The sequence below is a fragment of the Anoplopoma fimbria genome, chromosome 16, assembly GCF_027596085.1.
Source record: "Anoplopoma fimbria isolate UVic2021 breed Golden Eagle Sablefish chromosome 16, Afim_UVic_2022, whole genome shotgun sequence".
In the NCBI taxonomy this organism is placed as follows: Eukaryota; Metazoa; Chordata; class Actinopteri; order Perciformes; family Anoplopomatidae; genus Anoplopoma; species Anoplopoma fimbria.
In genome coordinates, this window is record NC_072464.1 from 23,603,587 (window position 1) to 23,628,601 (window position 25,015).

Sequence of the window (25,015 nt, forward strand, 5' to 3'; positions counted from 1 at the left end):
GTAATTGCACCAAACGTTGTTTGGTTCCACTTCTGACTGTAACAGCAATATTTTAATATATCAATAATGCACAACTAATTAAGAAATGCATTGATTTTGGGTGAACGTTTTGCATTTTGCTGTCCCTATTTGTTTACATTTTAAAAAGTGGTTCCTCATGATGGCAACCAAATGTCAAAAATTGGTTGCCAATTTCTGAAATTGGTTTAAAGTGGCAACCTGGAAAGAAAACCTTAATTTTGAGCCCTGGAACCCATTAAAAGTTTGGAGTATATCTGAATTTTGACATAATTCCAACAGTTTTGGAAGAATATCCAGACATAGTTACAGATTTGCAAATCATGGAACTGAAACTGTCACTTTTTTGAAGGAAATTTTTGAAAACAAGTGGAATTATCTTGATCCTTTTGCAGATTTTTTTTGGTAGCATGGAGTGTGCATATTTCTGCCTATCTTCAGGTTGAGTGTGGTCCAACGTAGAGTCAGAGGTTAAGTTAAGAGTCGGGTCAAAGTAGAGATAAGGCCGAGGTATGTATTGTTGAAGGTCGGGGTTAAGTATGGAGGTATGCTGCTGCTGTGTGGTTGTGTTTGTGTAGAAGTTCAGTTTCAGTGGATCAATACACATTTATTTCTTGTAAATCTCAAAGGCCTGACCTCCCTAAACATCCAGACATGTATCATCCATATACTTGGTTTTGTTTTTGGTTTATTTTGGTCAGACGGTCCCAGACTGTCCCATGATCCAACGCTGGTATGAGTTGACTTGTAGTTACTTGTGGAATGGAATGCTCATCGGTTGGACACGGCGCCCGAAGCATCACAGGAATGGAGGCGAGAGATCCCAGAGATGGGGCAACATTTATGCAGCTTGGTTCCTCTGCCCCACCACCCACCAATAATAAAAAAAAATATCTTCTAGTCTGTACAAAGTTTTATCTGTACAAACAGTGAGGGCTGTGTCCTTCTGAGAATCGGCCCAGAGGGATGAAATCTGTCAGGGAGGAGGAGGAGGAGGAGGAGGGTGGTGGTGGTGGAGTAGTTCAAGGGCCTCTTATGTTTGGCTAGTGTGAATGCCATGATCACAGTAATGGTAGCAACTCTGGGCAATGTGGTTAGGATTGTTAATAATAATGATTTATTCACAGAATATATCAACAACTTGGTAAATCACATAAAATAATCAAATCAAAGTTCATCGTATTTAAGTTTTCTTCCAATCTTTGGCCATTACTCAAGACCAAAATCCTCATTGTGCTATTTTCCTTCGCTTTGAATTCCCTTTTGAAAGTTTTCCTGTTACAGCGTCGACCCATACTAAAGCTTTACATTATCACCCATCAATTTATAGTTTTGTTTTACTTAGTTTGTCAAAGAAATCGGGTTTTATTTTATGTCAGTTTGGCCTTTTACACTAAAGCAACACTAAAAACATCCATGAGCTTCAGCCGCCATTTGCTATAAATAAGAAGCCAATCAGAGCGGTACCAAATTTAAAAACTCTTCATTGTTGCATAATATTCTAGTAATGTAAAAAATTAAGGGGGAAAAAAGAATCAACTGATTCCAGGGGTTGTGTTTTCTTTTGCGTCCTCAAATCCATTGTTATAAATGTAGAAAACAAGAGCAACGCCGTAGCGGGACGCAAGTCTTCCTAGACGCCGATTTTAAGGTAGCAACGATTGTGCCGAGAAATATAAGTAGTGCAACTTTTGGAACGCAGCAACCAATAGCAATTGGCACATATATTTTCTATTTTCAGTGAATATAAGTCTACGGTTGTTCAGCTTTACCCTCGTCGTCCAACGACGTCACAACATCCAGGTTCAAAGGTCAAACTGAAGACGACAAATCGAGCCGTAAAGCTACTGTGAAGGATTTACAGAGCTGGAAATCCATTTCTCTTTTGTTTTGACTTTAGTTTAGTTTAGTCAGTGCGGATTGCTGCTAAATACCTGCAACTTCATCTTCATCATCATAGCAGTGCGCTAGGTTTTGGTTGCCTAGTAACAACAGGCTCGACAGTAGTGAAAACCCCCCCAAATCACCTTGGATATAAGGGTGAAAATAGTACGACTCACATTTTTTTACATGTTTTTCAGAAATAAACATTTTTTCCCTTCAACTGTTAAATTAGCAACGCACTGAATTACATTTGGTTCCGGAACCCCAAAAATAGAACTCCTCCCACTTTGGCAACATAAAATACTCGTCTCTGATTGGCTGGCAGAATTCCATTTAAAACAGTATAATAGAACCTTTAGCAGCAGCGGCGTAACATTGAATGGTGTGAGCACTGAAAGGTATCCTGTGAACAGAAAACGCCTTCGGCACGGCAATTATTTTAATGTGTTAACATAATTTATGACTTAAACAAATCGTGTGAATTTATTTTACTAATCTACCTGCCAATCAGACTTTCTCCTTCTTTCTTTTTTTATACAACCCGATCAAATAAAAGTTAACAAAATGTTTGGAATAGCAGACACGACTTTTAAAAACCACAGCTGTGTCGAAACACGCCAGGATGTGATTGTGTCTACAAACCAGATCACCTGTCAGACAAACCCAAACCTTTATCTGGAGGAGGGAGATGTTCGAAGCCTTTGACCAACCTGAGAGATTTACCTTGACTAGTAGTGAGACTTTTATTAAGTAAACCCCAAATGTAAAGAAACAAAGAAATGGTAAAAAAGGTACACATTTCCTCCCGTTTAATTATCTGGGATGTTCCTCCAGGTTTGGTTTTGTCACTTGCATTTAATGTGCAAGTGACAACACGTTGCAAACATTGCATAATCTCCATTTTGTTATCTTGTTAATTCAATTAAATGAGGGGTTGCAAGTGTCAGATATATGAATTTAATATGATTTTGCCCTTTTTTTAGAAGATCATGTCCAACAACATCAACCAGTCGAGGTTTGATGGAATGCCTTTATATTTAAACTATTTAACCCAAATAAACAATAACAACATCATTCCTATGGGCAGCACTGAATCTTTCAACAGCCTCTCCTCTCTGCTCCGTGTTCAGCAGACGGCAGTTCTGTCAAACCTTCAAAGAATTGTTGTCACATGACTGTTGGTCTCAGATGAAACAATCATGGCTTCATAGTTGCGCTGCGGAGCTCAGAATTTAATGTTTTTTATAGAATCTGGTTAAAGGAAAAGGTTTATTTCGGGTGAAATTTTTAATGAGACATGTAGAATAAAATGTCAATAAAATATCACAAATTTTAGCTTGGTGTTGGAAGTGTTAGTCTCACATGATGTGTTCAAGGACCGTCGGAAAGATGAAAATTGGACAATTATGACAGTTTTTACATCTTGTAGTTTTGGAGATTTATTTAAAGAAGTCATGCTTTCTGTTGTTTTGGTTCAGAAGGTTGGGTGAATTCTTCTTTCAATATAGATTTTCTAATCTAAATAAAAAAACAGGTTAACCTGTCACCCAAGACATGAGTGTTTTTCACTTTGTCCTGCGAGTTTCCTCACATGAGCTTCCTGACAGGAACATGAACATGTACGTGTCCCCCCCCCCCAATGACAGAATGCAGAGAATGCTCCTCCAGAAAATGGTGTTGAATGTCTAAATCACCGGACAGAAAGAGGAACACTGGACAGCACCGGTGACTCGCTCTGACCCCCACGTCGGAGCTCGAACGCTCTCACAGGGGTGTTTACCGATGACCACGCTGCACAAGTATGCAGCTGACTTGTGCAACCGCTGCTATGCATTGACGGGGTTCAGTGGGGGGGGCAGGTGGTGTTTTATTACCCCGAGCATTCCTGAATTATGCTTTAGATATGCACCAGTACTGAATCAGACTTACAGGTTTTGCCAGTTTCAAACTGGTCCCATACGATGTTTCTGTCAACATTTAATGTCTTTTACAGAAGCTGGTTAAAGGAAAAGGTTTATTGGGAGCGTAGAATAAAATGTTAGTCTCACAAGATATGTTCAAAGACCGTCGGAAAGAGGAAAATCTGACAATAATGACAGCGGCATGTACTGAAAATCGAGTTCATATTTTCACATTAAAATGAAGGTCACACTGAATAGAACTTGTTTTTTAATACCAGATAACAATAGCAAGTTTATTTCCAAAGCACATTTTATACACAAGTGGGAGTTTAGTGAACTTTACTTAAATAACAAAGGAACATCCAAATAAAAATATTATTTAACCCTCTGAAACCGAAGCAGTTTTGGGTCTTGATATAACTGCAATATAAATGTCCTGCACCTCTATGGAAACAGAACAATCATGACTAGAAGTAGAGAGAACTCAAACGTGTGTTAAGTGCAGAAGAACACAGTTATAATGTCATAAATCAGAAAAAAAGAAGAATGCAAGTTGAATTTCTTTGATAATTTATTTTACAAAAATTGGCAAACAATGAAATCTATATACAATGTTAGGCTCCACTTTTTATATATTGAACAATTAACATTTTTCTACGTCCTCTGCTTGCAGCCTCTCCTCTCTGCTCTGTGTTCAGTCCAAGTTTCAGATAATTTTTTGTCACATGACTGTTGATCTCAGATGAATCAATCATGGCTTCATAGTTGATCTGAGGAACTCAGAATTTAATGTTTTTTACAGAATCTGCTTAAAGTAAACAGTTTATTTGTGGCTAGGATTTAAATGAGACGTGTAGAATAAAATGTTTTTGATGAAATATCACAATTCTAAGCTTTGTTTCAGTTGCTTTTTTCTGACCGAAGCGTTTGTCACACATGATGTGTTCAAGGCCCGTTTGAAAAATGCAAATCTGACCGTTATGAGCTTCAGTCCCATCCACGCTCTGACTCCATCTCTTCCTCCACAGGCAACGATGACGAGCGGCAGCATCATGGTTTGGCTCCGCGGTGCCCTCGTGACTGGCTCTGTTTCCTGGAACAAGCTGGAACCCGAACCTTAAAAAAATCAGCTCTGTGGAATGCCTGTAGAACCGATTCACCTTCATCCAGCTCGCCATCATCATCATCATCATCATCAGGAATCACAAGGAGATAAACGGAGGAGGACTCACAAGACTCCTTTCACTATTTAGAGGACTTGAAGAGGATCTTTTGGATTTTGCCCGTTCGTGTGTTTTAGTTTTTTAGAGTAGCTCTGAGGCCATGAGGCCCAAGACTTTCCCGGCGGCCCCGTACGTGGGCAACACGCGCCAGAGGCTCCAGGAGATCAAGGAGGGTCTCAAACAGCCGGCCAAGCTGGTGAGCCAGGCCCTGCTCGGCTCCCGGTCCGACAGCGGCGGCGGAAGCAGAGGCGCCGACTGCAAGAGCGGGAAGGACGCCGCCAGCCGGCAGCAGCAGCTCCGCCCACCGCAGAAGTTCAACAACTACCAGAATGCACTGCGGGAAATACGCAAGTCCCTCATGCCCTTCGCCAACGAGTCGGGCCCGTCCTCCGGGTCGGGGCACCCGGCGGGCGTCGGGGAGGTCAACCGGCAGATGCTGCAGGAGCTGGTCAACGCCGGCTGTGACCAGGTGAGAGAGAGAGAGAGAGAGAGAGAGTGAGAGAGAGAGAGTGAGAGAGAGAGTGAGAGAGAGAGAGAGAGTGTGTGAGTGTTTGTTATGGATCTGTATCGTTAAGATGTTACAGATACTATTACTCTTATCGATATTGCTTATCGGTTCACTTCCTTATCGTTACTTTTATTGGTTCTTTTTGATCATATTGTGAGGAAAGAAAGACAGTTAATTAAAAAAGAATCAACATTGCTTTATTATTCTTTCTTGTGCAGCAATACAAGAAGTTCCAAAATCTTTAACGTCCATTCTCAGCTGAACAATCATCTTATCTTTCATTGATTAACCTGTTCTTCCGATCAGTAGATCACTGATCATTTCTGCAGACTGATGTTCTGCTTGTTGTCCAGATGTTGTGATGAACTGCTGCTGTTTCCTCCCTTAACTTGTGAGGGTTTTATTAAACCTGTAAACTCATATCTCATATGCATGAACTACTTAATTGCCTTATAAAAGCACTGTAAAGAAACATGCATCATAAAGAAACAAAAGTTTAATATCATGATCATAATATAGCATCTAAAAACAGATTGGCATTCTTTGTAAAAACCCTCCGACATGTTACGGACAGTTGGATCTGTAAAAAACCGTCTCAGAACAGTGCAGCATCTACGATATATTCTCTTTCCCAGGACGGGACCATGAAGTTTAGTTTTCACTCGCCGTAGTGAAGCCTGCAGAAGGTAAACATGCAAAACAATTACAAAATCACAGCCTGCGTGTTGAATGCTAAAGGTTCCACAAGTGGTGGAGGGGTTCGGTTGTGCACCTCTGAAATATTCAGACATCACTGTCACAAATATTCACTGATAAAGAAATTATGCCATTTTGTATCTTTAGCTTTTTATCCTTATTTCTTTCCTTTTTTTTTATATACGACTATAGATGCCTAACAGGAAAGGATTTATCCAATATTGAAAGGTGGTGAGGTAAAGGTTAGGCCAAAGATGGCTGATTAAACTATATATAAAGATGTGTTTTTACACACTAACTGTGTGAATGTGAGGCAGGAAGTAGAGGGATAAAGAATGCATTGAGGTGTTTTTCAACAGTTTATGAAGGTGTTCGTGTTTGTTTGAAGCCGCTCCGCCTCCTTCAGTCAGGACTTTTTAAATGAAAGTAGTGCCAGAGGCTTTCAGATGCCATATAAAAACAAGTGTGCATCGCCGTGGTTGCGTAACGCCAGCCCCCGAGCGATGACATGTTGAAATATCAGGTGGATTTCCCAACCGGCCTGTTTTGGCGTTTCTTACTCACTCTGTACCGTTTAGGAATGTGAGAGCGCCATCAAACGCCTCTGGAGGAAGACGAGGAGGGAAGAGTGTTTCCACAGGAAGTGAAGGCCTCGTTCACTCCGAACCTTCAGCCTCAGAATCCTCCGTTAGTCACGGGTCACTGCACCTCCCTTAAACCACTATATTATATCCACAAACCTGGTATTTATTTCCAAAATGTACAGCTACAGTTATGGTTTTTGCAAGTTTTTTCACATTGTTAAATGTCTTCGATGCGTGACCAAAACAAAAAAGATCAGATTTTCTTTGTTTATTTAGTTGGACATATATAAAGAGACGGTGAAAAGTACTTTTTAACATTGTGAAGGAGAAGCTAGAAGCCAAAGATTAAATGAAATGAAAATACCTCCCCTATTAACAATCAATAGTCATACTTTAATAACGGAAAGAAAAAAGGATTATGAGATTAAACAAAAGTTGCATAAATCATAAAAAAAGACAAAGCAGTAATAAAAGTTGATAAAAATAGAGATATTACAAGCGTTATAAAACTTTGCTAATGAAGTCCTGTATAGATGTATTTTGAATAACGATCATTTAGATGTTTTTTTTATCGTGATGGAAGTAGTTTCTCCCGAAAAACATGTTTTCTTTACAAAAATCGCCAAAAATACACCATTTATCATAACAAGAAGTTGTGAAATAAAGACATTTATTGGTCAGTTTCTCAACTCTCTGACGTACCTTGAACACAACATGTGTGATGAAATGTTTCCATCAAGAAAAACAACCAAATCAAAGCTTCAAATTGTGATAATACATCAAAATAGTTCTATTCTACATGTCTCAGTTAAATACACCGTTGGCATGAATTTTATTCTCTAAAAAACATGTAGAATGAAGTGATTTTAATGAAATATCACAATTTGAAGCTTTGATTTGGTTTCTTTTTCTGACTGAATTGTTTGTCACACCTGATGTGTTCAAGGACCGTCAGAACATTGAAGATCCGAAGATAATTAAACAGAATCTGGCTATAATGAGGGTTGAAGGGCTCATGAATGTTTACTACGAAAACATCCCCCCCAAAGGTTCGTTATAGACACTGAAGCTGCTCCGGTACATTTTAAACATCCACCAAAGATGGTAGAAGAAACTCCATCGGCGACCTCCGTTGCTTCCACCTTTTGTGAATGGACCCGAGCAGAGCGGGCAGAGCCGATACAAACAGGAAGTGAACTTTCAATGGCAGCAGGGTGGAACAGTTCCTCCTGCTGCAGTCGGGACGCCACCCAACATGTCGCCCGTCCTCCTCCTCCTCCGTCTCTGGTCCCTCCGACTCTTTGTCTCCGTCAGTTTGTCCCATTATTAGACATTTTGATATTTGTTTATAATAACAGTGAATGAATGAAGTCAATAATGAACCAATACAAATCAAATACTTTACACTACTTCAAAATAAAAGCCTGTCTGTTTACAATGTTAACAAAAGTGATCCATAGTCGATATGGATTAGAGGATTTAATGTCTTATGCTTTTGATTCAACTCAACTTTAACAGACAAAAAAAGTGAAAACAAAAAATTTAAATTACAACAATAAATTGTAAAAAAAAACTAAAATATTTAAATACAAGTTTTACCAATGATTGTTTTCTGCCAATATTCAGTAAAATATGAGACCAGGACTTCATTTATGCTTTTCCAGTCTCTGATCTCTGATAATGTTACATTGTAAACAACCAACCTGGAGGAGGAGAGCTAGTAACGTTAGCAGCACCGCTAACACCGAACGAACGCAGGTTCAGTTCAGTTACATTATGAAGAGTTCAGGCTCTGTTCAGTGAAAATTTGTCAATTATAAGGTCATCATGACGTGTTCACATGTAATCTGTAAAATGTAGTGTTGGTGATAAACTAGAATAAATCCAGTAGTCTGAAGGAGACGTTTTCACATTAATATAAAATAGATATTAGAGATGAATTATGATGTTTAACTTCCTAACACCAGATTATAATACATCATTAAAACTAATAATGACTACATTTGTTTTTATCCATTAAAATACAATCTTTTATTTCCTTATCATTTGAATTTTGTGTTTTTATGAAGAGAAAAAAACCCTATAAAGTAAAGGTACAACAGTATTTTTGATGGTTTACTGACTTTTTGGGACGGTGGAATAAACAGTCTGGACCCTTGTAGACCAGCTGCTATAATCAAACAAAACAAGAATCTTTATCTGCCCATATGGATCATCAAATGAGTGATAATTAGTATCAGCGGCAAAAAAAGTGATCTCTAAAAGTTATATTTGCTCCCGTTTTTGTTTTGTGCTGCTCTGATCCGTGAATCTGATCCGTGATCCGATCAGAACTGTGAGTTTTATGATCTATTGCACAACTGTAAACAACCCTATCCGTGCAGCCGGACTCTTATCAGCTGCCCTCGTCTTCCTCCTCCTCGGCTGCAAATTACAGAGCAATGTGGATCGTTACATAATCGCTTCTTTACTCCTTTTTTTTTTTTTTTTTTTTTTTTTTTTTTAAGGGAGGAAATGTTTTGGAGGGGGGAGTGAGGGTGGTGGGCGGCGGAATGCCACGCATCGAGATGACGGGAGGGGGAGGGAGGGGGAGAGACAGGAAACCAAAAGGAAAGGAGGGGTGCGTCCCAACATTTCTTTTCTCCCCTCCCTGAACTCACAGGCCTTCTACTGTACGTACAGGACGAACTGCGGCGAGGCAGGAATCCCGTGAACGCTGAAGTTTAGACGTGTGAGCGAGGAAACACGGCGGCGTTCATGTAACGAGTGTGAGCGTTTAGTGTTTCATGATTTCACCTAAATTCCTTTAAGAAGCATTATTGAACACTTTGGAAAGTTTTTTGGCACGTTGCTGCCATGGATGAGTAAGAGGAAGGGAGGAAGGAGCGCTTGTTTTATGCCTCTCAGTGTGTGGAAATGATGAACAAGTCCCGTCCTCCATGTGTCTTTGATTCTCTCATGCTGGAGTGAGTTTCACATTTGGGTCAAAGAGACGAGAATCCACAAAAACAAAAGAAGAAGAAGAAGAATCTGTTTGTGCTCGTTATGTCAGAGCAGTGTGTGTGTGTGGGGTTTGTTGGCCGGTTGATTATGCGTCTGGAGTAACTCGGTGGCTTTTGCGGCCCGCGACCATTATGACAAGGGTGCAAATGTGGGCTGGGTATTTTCAGAAACAGAGAGCATGATGGGAGAAAGACTATCCAGAATGCAAATAGCTTGAATTCCTGCTTCCTGGGCCGAGGAATGTGAGCGAGAAACATCTGTCGCCATGGCAGCCGGGGTCACCGGGCCCGCCTCCACACACACACACACACACACACACACACACACACACACACACACACACACACACACACACACACACACACACACACACACACACACACACACACACACACACACACACACACAATCCAAGAGAGGAAACGTTGAACAATATAAAGCAGTGTTACTGTGTTTTGATGCTTCATTATTCTGATTCAGATTTAATTCAACTTCAGCTCTTGTTTTTTAGTACACAGTTACAATAATTTAATAATCAACATATTCCTGTTTGCAACAATAATAATAAAAATATAATAAAGTAAACAAAATTCACAATATTTTTGTGATAAAATGAATAAACTACAAATAATAACTAACGGAAGATTAGATAGATCGCTGACAAAAGTGCAGCTTTTTTACTTTTGTATTTTACATGTCTAGTCATTCTGTTTAAATATGGCGTTGCTGCACAGTTGCAGATAAAGATCAGGCTACATTAATATTATTACTCTTGTACTTTTTGTGAAACTATGTTCCAGTCGGGTTGCGCAGGATTGTCACCAACACAAGTGTTGCAAATATTTCCAATAACTCCGGAGTGTTGAAAAAGTCCAAAAGTCAGAATGTTTTTCATAAATATAGATGTTACATGAAGTGAGTGAGTAGGGAGGTTTTCCCTCCACAAGCTCTCTTCTTTCATATTTCATTTCCAAAATTAATGTCTATAACTAACAAAATATTCTGCTTCAATCAATATTTGTTGGCGTTTAGCCTTCCCAAAAAAAAAGATTTCCCTGGGGTCAGAAAGGTTTGCCTTACCGTTTTCCTGATGCACACAAACGGACACCACTCACCTGTATAAACGGGCATTTTAGCAGCAATCTAACAGCACCATAAATATAACTACAATAACAAAAAATAAACACATTTCTATGTGTACTCCACATAAAGTATACTCCAACCGAAGTGCGTCTGACATTAAGTCAAAATGAAGTGACAGAGTCAGCAGTTTTTTCACTCTTCTTTCATTCTCTACACTTAAATGGTTTCTTAACATGTGTACAACCAAATGACACACTTTCCAAAATTAACAAAATGTTTTAATATTCAGCTTCAATCCATATTTGTTAATAGTGACAATAGTCACGGCTCACCCCTCCATGATGGCGGGCTTTTCAACCCACGTCCATGTTCACCTCCGCCTTGTTCATACTACTTTGTGTATGAGTATACCTCCACCTTTTAACACTTAGTAGGTAAAAGTACCTCGTGAGAATCTGACTGGAGACGTTTGTAAAGGTAGAAATGCCCCAAAAATACCTCATCTTGCATTACTAATCTTACACATTTAATACCGTGTACATCTTGGTAATATTTAAAGATATTATCAACGTGTCATTAAAGCAAATTAGAATAAAAAAGTAAGAGGAAAGAGGAGGTAAAAGGACTGAGAGAGCGGAGGACATAATGTGACATTACTGGGCGTCTCTGGCAGCCAGAGCTCTCTACTGGATACACAGGAATGCAACACACACACACATACAGGAAACTGAGTATAAACAGTGGTGTGTGTGTGTGTGTGTGTGTGTGTGGATGGTCAGTCTTTGACTCAGGGACATGGTTATATATATATGTGTGTGCGTGTGTGTGTGTGTGTGTGTGTGTGTGTGAGAACACGTGGATGCAATGGGGAGGGGTTGACAGCAGGCGTGTGCACGTCGTATTTACACCTATGTAGACGCACTGTGACACACACACACACACACACACACACACACACACACACACACACACACACACGTTACAGAGGGCGTATAAAGTGTGTGTCCGTGGTATTTCCTGGCTTTCAGAGCCGACCGTGCCCACTGTAGCTGCGTGGTCCGACTCTTTAAACCTTCATGTTTAGATTTAGTTTTTCTCGGACAGTTTATCTGAGAAACTGACTGCAGAAGAGGCACAAAATGGCTGAACGGGGATGAAAACCTCTCTCCTCCTCAAATGCAAGTCAAAGTGCAAATGATTGACAAGACAGAACAAGATGAAGAGAGTAATAAATTAATTAATGACAAAAAAAACCCCTAATAAATGTATCAACCCCTAATAAATCAAAAGTTTAACCGCAACTCGTACTACATCCTCCAAAATGATCATACAGGAGAATCAATACCTCTCTAAAACAAAAATGTACATTATAACCTTCATTAAAGTTTTATTTATTGCAGGATCACATTAGTTTTTACTAGAAATACAAAATAAACTGGCAATGAGCTGTGATGGTAATGAGTTGCCCCAAATGTACTAAAAGAAAAAATATATTAAGACGGAATTGAGGTTTTCATTTGTGTTCATTAAAGATCATCAGGATGTTGCTAAATGCAACATCTTTGTCTCGAGGTTCCTCTAGAATGTGATTTATAATCTTTAAAATCATCTAGAAACGATCTTGAAACCGTTTTTAAGATTTATGTACTTTTATACATGTACTTGTGTACTTTTATTTAAATAAGATTTAAAATGCAGGACTTTTATTTAACGCCGTATATATTTACGCTGAAGGATTGCTACGTTCACTATACTTTTAATATATAAACATATTAAACATACACATACATACACACATACACACATTAAACATATTAATAGTTTATATATGCATATAAACTATTAAAGGATATCAACAGCTCTTCTGTATGAATCATAAAAGGGAGAGCGTATGATTTATAACATTTATAGATGTTCTCTCACTGCTAACAGACACTTTGTTGTAATTTAAGTCCATGAAACTGTCATTTTTGGCTTTTATTACACTTATTTTATTATCTTGAAATAAATCCCAACACTTCAAACTATAAATCAGAACCACAGTTGGGTCGTTTGTGTTGAGGCGTCTCTGTCTGAAACGCTTTTAAGATCTCCTTCATTAAATTAACACAAGAACCCAAAGGAATGATTGGTATTGTTTAATAAAAGCCCCTAAATGCAAAAGGAATGCTCTCCAGCTTGTCTCCTCCCTCACATTTCTGCCGCGGCGTCTCCGGCATAAATTACACAGCAGACGACGAATAGAAAAATGCCGAAGCGGTGAACCAACATTTTTCACATAGGTGACCTACATAGCTGAGGGCTTTTCACAGTGACCCACCTGTTGGAGCCGGGGGATGATGAGTGAGGGAGGAGGAGAGCCAAAGGGCAAGTAATTAAATAAAATGGCAATTTACATGAAGAATGAGGAGAATTCATTCTGCAGAGATCTTAAAGGGGAGGTGTGGAAGCTGCTCCGTTAACTTTAAAGGGATAGTTTGGAGTTTTGTGGAGATGAAGTATTTTAGATTATTAAGTGTATAATATTCAGAATATTTTCTCCGCTTTACCGTGTAGTCAGACTGGAAAGAAGCTATCTATGCTCTCTTCAAATCTACCAGACTCCATTGACAAAAACAATAATTTTACCTCACAGAACACAGGAGGCTCTGGTCGACTGATTCCTCGATCAGTTAGTTAGTTTGTGTTATTGTGTGACTTTGGTGTTTTAAAGGGTTAGTTCAGATTCACTAAAGACACACAATAACACAAACTAGCTAACTGGTCGAGGCAGCAGTAGACCAGCAACTCCTGTGTTCTGTGAGGTAAAATCACTGTTTTTATCAATGGAGTCTGGTGGTGGCTCTGAAGAGATTGCAGATAATTGCTTTTTTGAATAAAGGTGACATGATGATATTCACTTTGATTGATGATCAATCTCAAGCAAGTTACAAGTCTCTTTATAAAATATTGAAATGTTTCTTAAAAAATACTTAAATGTTTTCTGAAAAATTAGCAAAATGTTTAATCTGAAAAAATATTGAAATGTTTCTTAAAAAAATACTTAGATGTTTTCTGGAAAATTACTAAAATGTTTCTTTAAAAAATATTGAAATGTTTCTTAAAAAAATACTTAAATGTTTCTTAAAAAATACAGAAATATTTATTTAAAAAAATACTGAGATATTTCTTTAATAATAAAACTGAATTATTTCTTTAAAATATTTTCTTTGAAAACACAAAAATTAACAAAGCTTATAAGCATTTATAAAAGTCAAATACAACGGTATGTTTTGGACAATTGTTCTTGGAACCAATTTCCTATAGCCTCGTTTTGGTGGTATTTTCTTTTCTCTCTGTGTAATGTTGTGCCAGGTGCAGGAAGTTACTGGTATGTGACCTCAGGATACAGGTGCCTGAACACCTACTGGGCCAGTGTGTGTTTTTAAATGTGTTTGCTTATTTTTGTGTGATTTATTGCAGATATTTGCAGACATATCTTTTACAGTTTCTGTTTAGGGTTCTCTTCAAAATTCTGATTTGTTAAATGTAAATAAAAGGTTGTTATAGATAAAGAATGTGTCAAAGTAGGGTATTAAGTGTCTTAACATGTCTATTTTTTGTTTGTGTGCTTTCTTCACAGGAGATGGCAGTTCGGGCGCTGAAGCAGACAGGAAGTAGAAACATTGAAGCGGCGTTAGATTACATCAGCAAGATGGGTTACCTCGACCCCCGCACCGAGCTCATCGTCCGCGTCATCAAGCAGACTTCACCAGGTATTAAAACACTTTCTCTTCACAACATTTATTTACTTATTGGTCCAGTTACTTGTAGCAGCAGAAGTTAGATCATTTTATTTAAAAAAAAATTGTTTTGCACAATTAAAAAAAATACAGAGATTAAATAATCTCACCCACTGGTTTTATTTGAAGCCTCTACCTATATAATATAAAAATGTCACAATATTATAAAGAACACAAGATAGAACGACTTAATATTGCAGAAAAAGTAGTTTAACAAGATAGGATATATAATAACAAAAACAACACATTATCAACAACAACAAATGAAAGAAAATGTGATTGTCTGGATATTTGTGTGTGTGTGCATATATGTGCATACGGGTGCCTAGGCTTTTGTTTGTTAGGGGATGTTGGTTTGTACACCTTTATTAACTCCTAAACAATAGTAAAGCTACATGTCGCTATGAGTGAAACAACTTTAGATATCATATAAAACCTGAAACATGTAATAAATGGACAATAAAATTACAAAACATTAATTAAATAGTGTTTTAAAATCTTGTTCCTTGTTTTTTAGGTAAAGCTGTGATGCCAAACCCGATGGACCACCGTCCCGCGTTGGAGGCCCCCGGTGATGCAGGTGTGATGCCCCCCTACCACCAGATGGGGGCGCCCATGTACGAAGGTGCCGGCGGATACGGCCCCGAGGGTGAGATGTCCAGACCTTACATGAGCGCTCCCCCCGTGATGAACTACATGATGGCCCCGTCTGGTGCGCCGCAGGGCCCCAACATGGGAAACCCGATGGGTCGACCCCCCAGCATGGGCTCCTATCCGCCGGTGATGGCCGCCCAGGGCAACCCGGCCAACGCCATGTACCCGCCGGGGGCCCAGCAGAAGGGCTACCCCGGCGGCATGGAGCAGCACGGGCCCATGATGAGCTACACCGTACCCGGTCAGCCGCTGCAGCTCCAGCCTCAGCCACCGGGGGCCCCGTCCCAGGCCCCCACTACGACTACGGCCACGCCAGGCCACACATGATGGAGCCGTCTGGCTACGGGGTCAAGAGGACCGCCTCCTTCCAGAACAAGATGGCGCCGCCGCCCATGGCGCCCCAAGACAGCTACATGCAGGGTAAAGGGCCCATGGGGCAGAACGTTCCGGGTGGAGGAGGAGGGTATCCGTCTAACCTGTACCTGCCGCCTCACTCCCACCCGCGCCAGGCCAGCCCCACCTCCCACCAGGTCCACATGATGTCCCGCTCTCCGGGCGGGGTGGCAGCCATGGGCCCCGACTTCTCTGACATGCCGCAGGGTTTGATGACGCCGTCCAGGGCCAGCCTCAACCTGGACCTGTATGAGCACCACTGGGCGGGGCCTCCCGGCGCTGACGGTGCACCTCAAGCCCGGCAACCCCAACCCCAGGGTCCGTTCAGAGGGGAGGTCCGCGCCCCCAGCAGAACCAACTCCTTCAACAGTCGCTCCGCGGGGCCCAGCGTCCGGCCCACGATGGCCGCACAGCCGACGGCCGGCAAACAGGACTCCTCTTTGGGCCCTCCAAACACCATCACGGCGGTGACGTCTCCACCCATCCAGCAGCCGGTCAAGAGCATCCGCGTGATGCGTCCGGAGCCAAAGACCGCCGTGGGGCCGTGTCACCCGAGCTGGATGACGGCCCAGGACGCCGCCGAGCCTCTGGCCTACATGCCGGAGGAGCCGTACCCTCTGGAGCCGGCTCAGGAGCCACGCTGCCCTCCGCCGCCGTACCCCAAAAACCTGCTCATGGAGGATGGAGCCGGCGCCATGTGTGGAACCCAGGACCACGCCGCCGCCGCCAGAAGCGCTCACGGCAGCAGTGGAGGGAGCGCAAAGGCGGAGGAGAGCCAACAGGTGAAGGAGAAGACGAAGGTGGGCAAAGGGGAGAAGACGGTGAAGGACAAGAAGCAGATCCAGACGTCTCCGGTTCCCGTGAGGAAGAACGGACGGGACGAGGAGAAGAGAGAGTCGCGCATCAAGACCTACTCGCCGTTCGCGTTCAAGTTCTACATGGAGCAGCACATCGAGAACGTGATGAAGACCCACCAGCAGAAACTGAACCGCAGGCTTCAGCTGGAGCAGGAGATGTCCAAGGTGAGACCAGACAGGAAGTAATGAGACTACTGTGATGTTTGAGTCTTGAATAATGAGCGTAACCTCTGCATGCTCTGTGTTATGATGCCCTGCATGTCCTGTGATTTGCATCATTGTTGCTATAGCACGGAGCTTTTTAAACAACATAATTGTAATGTTTGGCTTCACTGAAGAGCATCTTTAGATAAGAACTAAAGGAGCACACATGATGTTTTTGTCTGTTAGAATCAGAATCAGGTTCCACATAAAGAAGAATTTACCATGGTGTTTGATACACAACAATAAACACAGTAGGAGAAAGAAAAAGTAATGCGACAGTCAAAAAACTAAAAAAAGAAGAATGGACAATATTAATATATTAAAACATATTCTTTGTAAAAATGTATATGTTTTAAAAATGAAGATCTGTACATTTTTGTGCTGGAATCTACAAAAGTGCACAGGATAAAGTACACAGAATATTTGTGCAATAGGGCAGCAACTGACAATTATTTTAACTGTTTATTATTATGTTAGTTTTCTGATGAATCAGCAGTTGTTTGGCTCTTAAATGCCAGAAAATTGTGAAACATTTCCTCTCAGTTAAACAGAATGAACGCTAGCCTTTCATGTCAGATTCAAGTCGGCTACAAATATCAGAACAATACAAACATTCAGGCTCCCTCATGTGGCTCAGAAGTGAACTGCAGATATCAATGTTTAAATTAAAGAATATGGGGGAAAAATCTGCCAATTTATTAGTAAATAATAAAATCCATTACAGGAGAAAACAGATGGGAACAGAAAACATTTACTTTACTTATTATCGACTATTTTGCAAGCGGCAACATTTTTCAATTTAATTAAAGCACCTCAGTCAACATTACATAAATGAAATAGTAATAAGAAGAATAATGATAATATTATTAGGAAATTGTTCATTGTGAGTATTATCCCATCTCAGGCGGACTTTGGGTCTCTTGAAGTTTACTTTTGCAGATCATTAAAAGGCAATAACTGTCTTCAGGTTGATAATCATTAAAGAAAACTCACCCACATACTTTGAGTAATGGTCACTAATGCTTAAATCATTTGTATTTAATGGACTGAAACGGGACAAATGATGCAGAACTGTCTGATTATGAAAAATGGGCTTTAATGAGCCGTGATGTCCAAGAGATTGTCATCCAGAGAATTCCCCCTCAGGACTTTTTGTCTGAGACACTAACTCTGTCTGTGGAATGAGGAGTCAGTGAGTTCACACTTGTGTTTGCTTGTCCTGAGTCATGACTTTGGCCTTTTGACCTCCTTTAAAGTGGTTTAAAGGCATTTTTAGAGAAAATACGGCGGCCAGATCCAGACAGTCCGTCACAGAATTAGTTCAGATAGACAGCAGAGGTCACCGGAGTTCAGCTCGCGCCACATTCCTACGTCTACACTCATCCTAAGTGCACAATTAACTTGTTTTCAAGTTGTTTATTTTGTCAAATACTTGTGTTCTGCTCAGGCTGGACTCTCTGAGGTGGAGCAGGAGCAGATGAGGAAGATGCTGAACCAGAAGGAATCCAACTACAACAGGCTGCGTCGGGCCAAAATGGACAAGTCCATGTTTGTCAAGATCAAAACGTTGGGCATCGGGGCCTTCGGAGAAGTGTGTCTGACGCGTAAAGTGGACACGGGGGCTCTCTATGCCATGAAGACGCTGCGCAAGAAAGACGTCCTCAACCGCAACCAGGTGAGTTCATTTGTTGTTGATCAAGTGTGTCGAAGGTTGGAAGAAGTTTGTGTGTTTGTAGCAGTTACTTAGAGAGCTGTGTCACTTCTTACCATGTCTGTTGTAGGGTTGTTATGGTATTCGGTATATGCCTCATTATTTGGGTCATAGTTCGGTACGTACCTCGGTTTTTGAGTCAGGGTTCGACACCTTCCTCGGTTTTTGGGACATGGTTGAGTACGTACTTCGGTTTTAGGGTCACAATTTGGCAAGTACCTAGATTTTTGGGTTACGGTCAGAGAGGTACCTGGATCTTTGGGTCACGGTACGGTTTGTACCTCGTTTTTAGGTAATGGTCTGGCACGTAGCTCAGTTTTGGGTCACAGTTTCGCTACGTATACCCGGGTTTTCGGGTCCCGGTTCGGACCGCAACTCGGTTTTTGGATCGAGGTTTGGTACTTTCCTCGGTTTTTCGGGACACGGAACTTGCGTACCTTGGTTTTTGGGTCACGGTACAGTTTGTACCTCGTTTTGGGTCAAGGTTCTGTACGCACCTTGGATCTTTGGGTCAGGGTCAGGTACTTACTCTGGTGTTTGGGTCATGGTTCGGTACGTAGCAAGTTTTTTGGGGTCACGGTTCTGGATGTTCTTTGTTTTTTGGGGTCACGGTTCAGTACGTGCCCCGGCTTTTTGATCGCGGTTCGGTAGGTACCTTGTTTTTGGGTCATGGTTCGGTAGGTACCTTGTTTTTGGGTCATGGTTTGGTCGGTACCTTGTTTTTGGGTCATGGTTCGGTAGGTACCTTGTTTTTGGGTCGTGGTTCGTTGTTTTTGGGTCGTGGTTCGATACATACTTGGACTTTTGGGTCACGGCTTGTTTTACGTACCTTGGATTTCGGATCACAGTTCGGCATTTACCTAGTCTTTTGGTTCACGGTTCGGTAGGTACGTGGTTTTTGGGTCAAGGTTTGTTACAGACCTCGGTTTCTGGGACACATTTTCGGCAAGTACCTTGTTTTTTTTGGGTCTTGGTTCGGTACTGTCCCGTGTGTGCAAGTAGAACCAAACGTCTTGCACGGGACGGTTTAATACAAATACATTGTTACAGTTTAATTGTATTTAAACATTCAGTTCAAACCAGTACTCTGTTTGGTGCAGGTGGCCCACGTGAAAGCGGAGCGTGACATCCTGGCGGAGGCCGACAACGAGTGGGTGGTGCGCCTCTACTACTCCTTCCAGGACCGTGACAGCCTCTACTTCGTCATGGACTACATCCCCGGAGGAGACATGATGAGTCTGCTCATCAGAATGGGCGTCTTCCCCGAACCTCTGGCACGCTTCTACGTGGCCGAGCTGACGCTGGCCATCGAGAGCGTCCACAAGATGGGCTTCATCCACCGCGACATCAAACCCGACAACATCCTCATCGACCTGGACGGACACATCAAGCTGACGGACTTCGGCCTGTGCACGGGCTTCCGCTGGACGCACAACTCCAAGTACTACCAGAAAGGTGAGGCAGTTTGATATATATCTAAACACGCAAGATTTAATGTTTTTAAAGAGGTTCTGTCAGGATTTAATAACCATGAAACCTTTATGCAACATGTAATATTCTGTTTAATCCCGTGCACAAATAAAAGTGATCTTAACTTCTTCTTACTCATTGATTTCTAATTTAAAATCATATTTCAGATACTAGTAAAGAGAAATGCTCTGTGTCTGTGCTGATCAAAAATGTTTTGTGTGCTCTTGGAAAGGAAAAAACAGGATAAACAGGAAGGCAATCCAGGCATTCCAAAATAAAAGGACAAGTTACAACAAGGAGGGAAATATAAAACCAAACCTTTGTTGTGGTAGCTAAATCATTATGGTCCTCTTCTAGATATTTTTATTATTATGATTTAGCCACTATAATAAACACTTTTTTAATTTATTTCCTTCCTTGTTATTACTCGTTCTTTTTTATTTTGAAGTACAAGGAGGGAAATATAAAACCAAACCTTCATGTGGTAGCTCAATCATTATGGTCTTCTTGTTGATCTTTTATTTATGATGATTTACCCACTACAATGAAGACTTTTTAACATTTCCTTCCTTGGTATTACTTGTCCTTTTTATTTTGGAGAGCCTGGATTTACTTCCTGTTTATCTAGTTTCAGATACATATCATTTATATTCTCTGACCCTAAAAGATTCAAGGATCATTTATTGTCATTATGCAGCACAGGGATGCACAACAACATTCAGTTGTAGCCCATTTGAAACAAAAGAAAAGAGAAACAGTCGTAGATTCCTGTCGAGCATGTTGAACATCATTGTCCTCCTTTCTTCTGCCTCCAGGGAGCCACGTCAGACAGGACAGCATGGAGCCCAGTGACTTCTGGGACGACGTGTCCAACTGTCGCTGTGGCGACCGGCTGATGTCTCTGGAGCAGAGCGCCAACCGGCAGCACCAGCGCTGCCTCGCTCACTCTCTGGTGGGAACGCCGAACTACATCGCCCCGGAGGTGCTGCTGCGCAAAGGTGGGCGAGATTCATCGGAAACAGTGTCGGAAATAAAGTGACTGTTGGCTTTAAAAAGAAATGATTTGGTTTATTTAACCATCCAGACAAAAGAGTTTAGATGCAAAAGCAGCCGATCAGGAGCCTGTTTCACACCGTCACTGTTTTTATTAGCTCATGTTTGTATCATATAAAGCAGCGATAAAGTAAGATGGACCAGAAGCTGTGGAATTCAAACGTTGACATAATAAAGTTGATGTCACAGTTTCTGATTTATCAACCAAATATTTTTTTTATTATTTTTGTCTTTGCCACCTGATCATTTTAGACTTTCGGTACATAGTTCTTTGTTTAATTTGAAATTTGAATTTAAAAGTAAAGCAAACAAGGTTAAAAATTCCCTTTCTGTTTTTTTCAGAGTCCCTTTGACAAATATAAGTTTTTATTTTAGCAAGTTTAGTTTACACTCTATTTTTTCATTTTTTATTTTAGGCATTTAGTTTAGTTTACTCCTTTAGTTTTTATGTATTTATTTATTAGCAGTACCTCTGCAGCCCACTAGATGGCACTCTGAGGCCCACAAGTGGTTGAGATCAGCTGCTTTATAACATGAGAGGAATCTTTAATTATTGGATGAAGGAAAATTCAGTGAAAGTAATTGTAAAATGAGACATTACAGTGTAATAACTTTTACCCTACAGTACTCGGACATGCTATATTCTTTGTATGTGCAGTAAGGTTCATCAATATTTGGACAAATGTTATTGTTGTGTCTTTATTATCTTTATTGTTTAAGTGCTGACAGGGAGCTTTAATTTGAATTTGTAGTCAGATTTTTGTCTTACTGTCCACAAATAACTTTAACAATAGAATTATAGTTTCATTTTAAATCAATGTGCTGATATAAAAAAAAAAGTGTGTGTTTGTGCAAATAGGTATAAAAGTGTATTTGTGCGGAGTGTGCCTTTGCAGATTAATGTGATATTTGTGACTGGTTGTGCAGGTTACACCCAGCTGTGTGACTGGTGGAGCGTTGGAGTGATCCTGTTTGAGATGCTGGTGGGTCAGCCGCCATTCCTGGCCTCAACGCCCACCGAGACTCAGATTAAGGTCAGTGAAGAAGAGAAATATCGCTGCTTTTGATTTAGAAATTGAATTACATGAATGAATGTCAGCCTGGTGGAAGAACTAAGAACAATCGCGGTTCTCTCCAAGCACAGGAGGAACCATGAGTGATGGGAAATGTGATTGGTGATGCCAATGCAGCACCGCAAACGCCATCTTTAAAAACCTTGGCTGTGTTAAAGACAGACAACCTAAAACACAAACAGCTTGTTACAAAAAATAGAAGTTAAACACAAAGAAATGGACCAACATGAACATCCAGAAGTTAACTTGTTCATGAGCAAACCCACTGAGCCAATGAACGAGTGAGAGACGCTTCCCAGTAGTTCATAGGCTAACCCAGTAATGTTGGCACAGAGGCTTAGCCTGGTAACGTTAGTGAAAAAGGCTAGCCCAGCAGTCGAAAGGCAACCCAGTAGCACAAATCACTCCCACTCAGCAGAAAAAGCTGATTCCAACTGAAACAGCATGTTATAACATGACAGAGTTGCTTATTTATTCATATTTTTACCCCCTAAGAAAGCTAGCTAGCAAATAGATTGGTCCTAAAACGCCTACTGTGACTTTAGACATTATGTTTGGAGTGAATCTATGGTGAGATTTTACAGTAAACTCAATGAACTTTGAAGTGAACCCATAAACGGATAACAAAGTAAGCGTATAGCCCTGCAGCAGTGTTGACCTCCTCATTGTGCCTCTCTCCTGCAGGTCATTAACTGGGAGAGCACGCTGCAGGTTCCCGCTCAGGTCAAACTGAGCCCCGAGGCCGTCGACATCATCGGCCGTCTCTGCTGCTCCGCGGAGGACCGCCTGGGGGCCAACGGCGCCGGCGAGATCAAAGCCCACCCCTTCTTCACCCAGATGGACTTCTCCAGCAACCTTCGCCAGCAGCCGGCGCCGTACCGGCCCAAGATCGCCCACCCGATGGACACGTCCAACTTCGACCCCGTGGAGGAGGAGGGCGTCCCGGGGGCGTGGAGCGACAGCGGCGACAGCACCCGGGCCCTGGACATTCTCTGCTCGCCGCACGGGAAGCACCCGGAGCACGCCTTCTACGAGTTCACCTTCAGAAGGTTCTTCGACGACAACGGCTGCCCGTTCCGATACCCGAAACCGCTGGAGGTCAGCGGGGCGTCGACGGGCGCCGAGGAAGAGGACGAACGACAAGAAGAAGAAGAAGAAGAGGAGGAGGAGACGGACGACGATGAGGAGGAGGAGGAGGAGGGAGAGCAGGGGGAGGGGTGTGAGCCGGTTTATGTGTAGAGACGCTCACAGGTGGTGTTGAGTCGGATTAATGAACGTCGCCCCCTGGTGGTGGAATCTATAGCGCGTCCACAAACGCAAAACTCCCGGGACCAAGAGACAACATTCTGTGTGACTGCAATCGAAGGGTGAAGCTGTGTGAAGAGCGAAACTGTACGTGTTGAAGGTGGAGTATTCTTGGGAATGTGAGGACGTCTGGATCTCAGATTTCAATATTTTTTCATCCCATTCCTTCCAAAAGCCCTCGTGTCTTAAACGGACGACTGGAACGGAGACCTTTCAACGGGAGTGGAACTGATTTTCCCCGTTGATTCACAGGAGGAGGAGGAGGAGACTGAACGAGCAACACGCCTCTTTTTCACAGCGTCTGCAAAAAATAAGCTACAAAGACACATTGCATGCACGTGCACTCACTCACGTATTCAGTAGCAAAGGGTGGGAAATAAAGAAAAGACGGTTAAAATCCAGTGTCCATATTTCAAGTCGGTTGGATGGACAAACAAATTCTCCCTGAGAAATATCAGCGTGCATCTTTGAGGTGTGACAGGTAAATGTGTCGCTTTTTTGGCAGCATAAAAACAAAACAATCAAATTAATCTTTTTATATATATATAAATATATATATATCTCACAGGTGCCTAATTTTTTTCAGTGTAACGTTTTAATTGAGTCGGATCCATCTTTCCTCGGAGGTCGCTGTTACAAATTTTCTTCTTAATTCAAGTCAGTTTATTTAAATAGCACATTTTAAAAACAGGAGTTGATTTAAGGTGCTTTTCAGATCTGCCTCAATACAGGTAGACGCCATTAAAATGTGCATAGAAAGGCAATAAAACAATAAAAGAACATTTGAAAACAGAAATGAAAAGAAACAGCAGATTAAAAACCATAAACTTGTTTTATAAAAACCTTGTTTATAAAATGCTTTCTGTTATAACTCACCATTTCTAAAATAATCCTACAAAAAGGCTCTTTATTCTGCTTTTAGTCGGATCAAACACTGAACCGTTGAAGCGTTTATTGAGCCTGACATGCGTCTGAATCTCCGCTCATAAAATCGCAGAAATAATTGCATCAAGAAAGCAAGAAAAAACGTTCTTGCGATCACGTTCTGCTTCTCGAGAACGCAACGTTTTTAAGAAAAGAACCGACGAACGGAGTGAAACCTTATTTAAAATAAGTAAAAAGAAACCAGAGACTGAACTCCGTCGGGTCGGATGGTGCTGAGTTGGTTTCTGACTGAGAATCAAAATCAAAGCTCCAACACACACACACACACTCACACACTCACACTCACACACACACTCACACACTCACACACACACTCACACACACACACACACACACACACACACACACACACACACACACAGTCTCACACACACACTCACACTCACACACACACTCACACACTCACACTCACACACACATACACACACTCACACACACACTCACACACACAGACACACACACACACACTCACACACACACACACACACACTCACACAGTCACACTCTCACACACACACACACACAGTCACACTCACACACACACACACACACACACACACACACACACACACACACAGTCACACTCTCACACACACAGACACACACTCACACACACACACTCACACACTCTCACACACACACACACACACTCACACTCACACACAATT

General features: G+C 41.5%; 1 protein-coding gene across 1 annotated transcript in view; it reads left to right on the forward strand.

Annotated features, from left to right (window-relative positions):
* Positions 1-24,688, forward strand: part of lats2 (large tumor suppressor kinase 2) — a 27,903-nt gene extending 3,215 nt beyond the window's left edge. Inside the window, 9 exon segments of the mRNA XM_054615015.1 lie at positions 4,832-5,495; positions 14,523-14,655; positions 15,200-15,615; positions 15,618-16,751; positions 18,238-18,465; positions 19,602-19,956; positions 20,787-20,969; positions 21,952-22,058; positions 22,782-24,688. Of these exon segments, the coding sequence (XP_054470990.1) occupies positions 5,127-5,495; positions 14,523-14,655; positions 15,200-15,615; positions 15,618-16,751; positions 18,238-18,465; positions 19,602-19,956; positions 20,787-20,969; positions 21,952-22,058; positions 22,782-23,336 (3,480 nt within the window). The 5' untranslated portion in view covers positions 4,832-5,126 and the 3' untranslated portion in view covers positions 23,337-24,688.
* Positions 24,689-25,015: the final 327 nt, after the last annotated feature.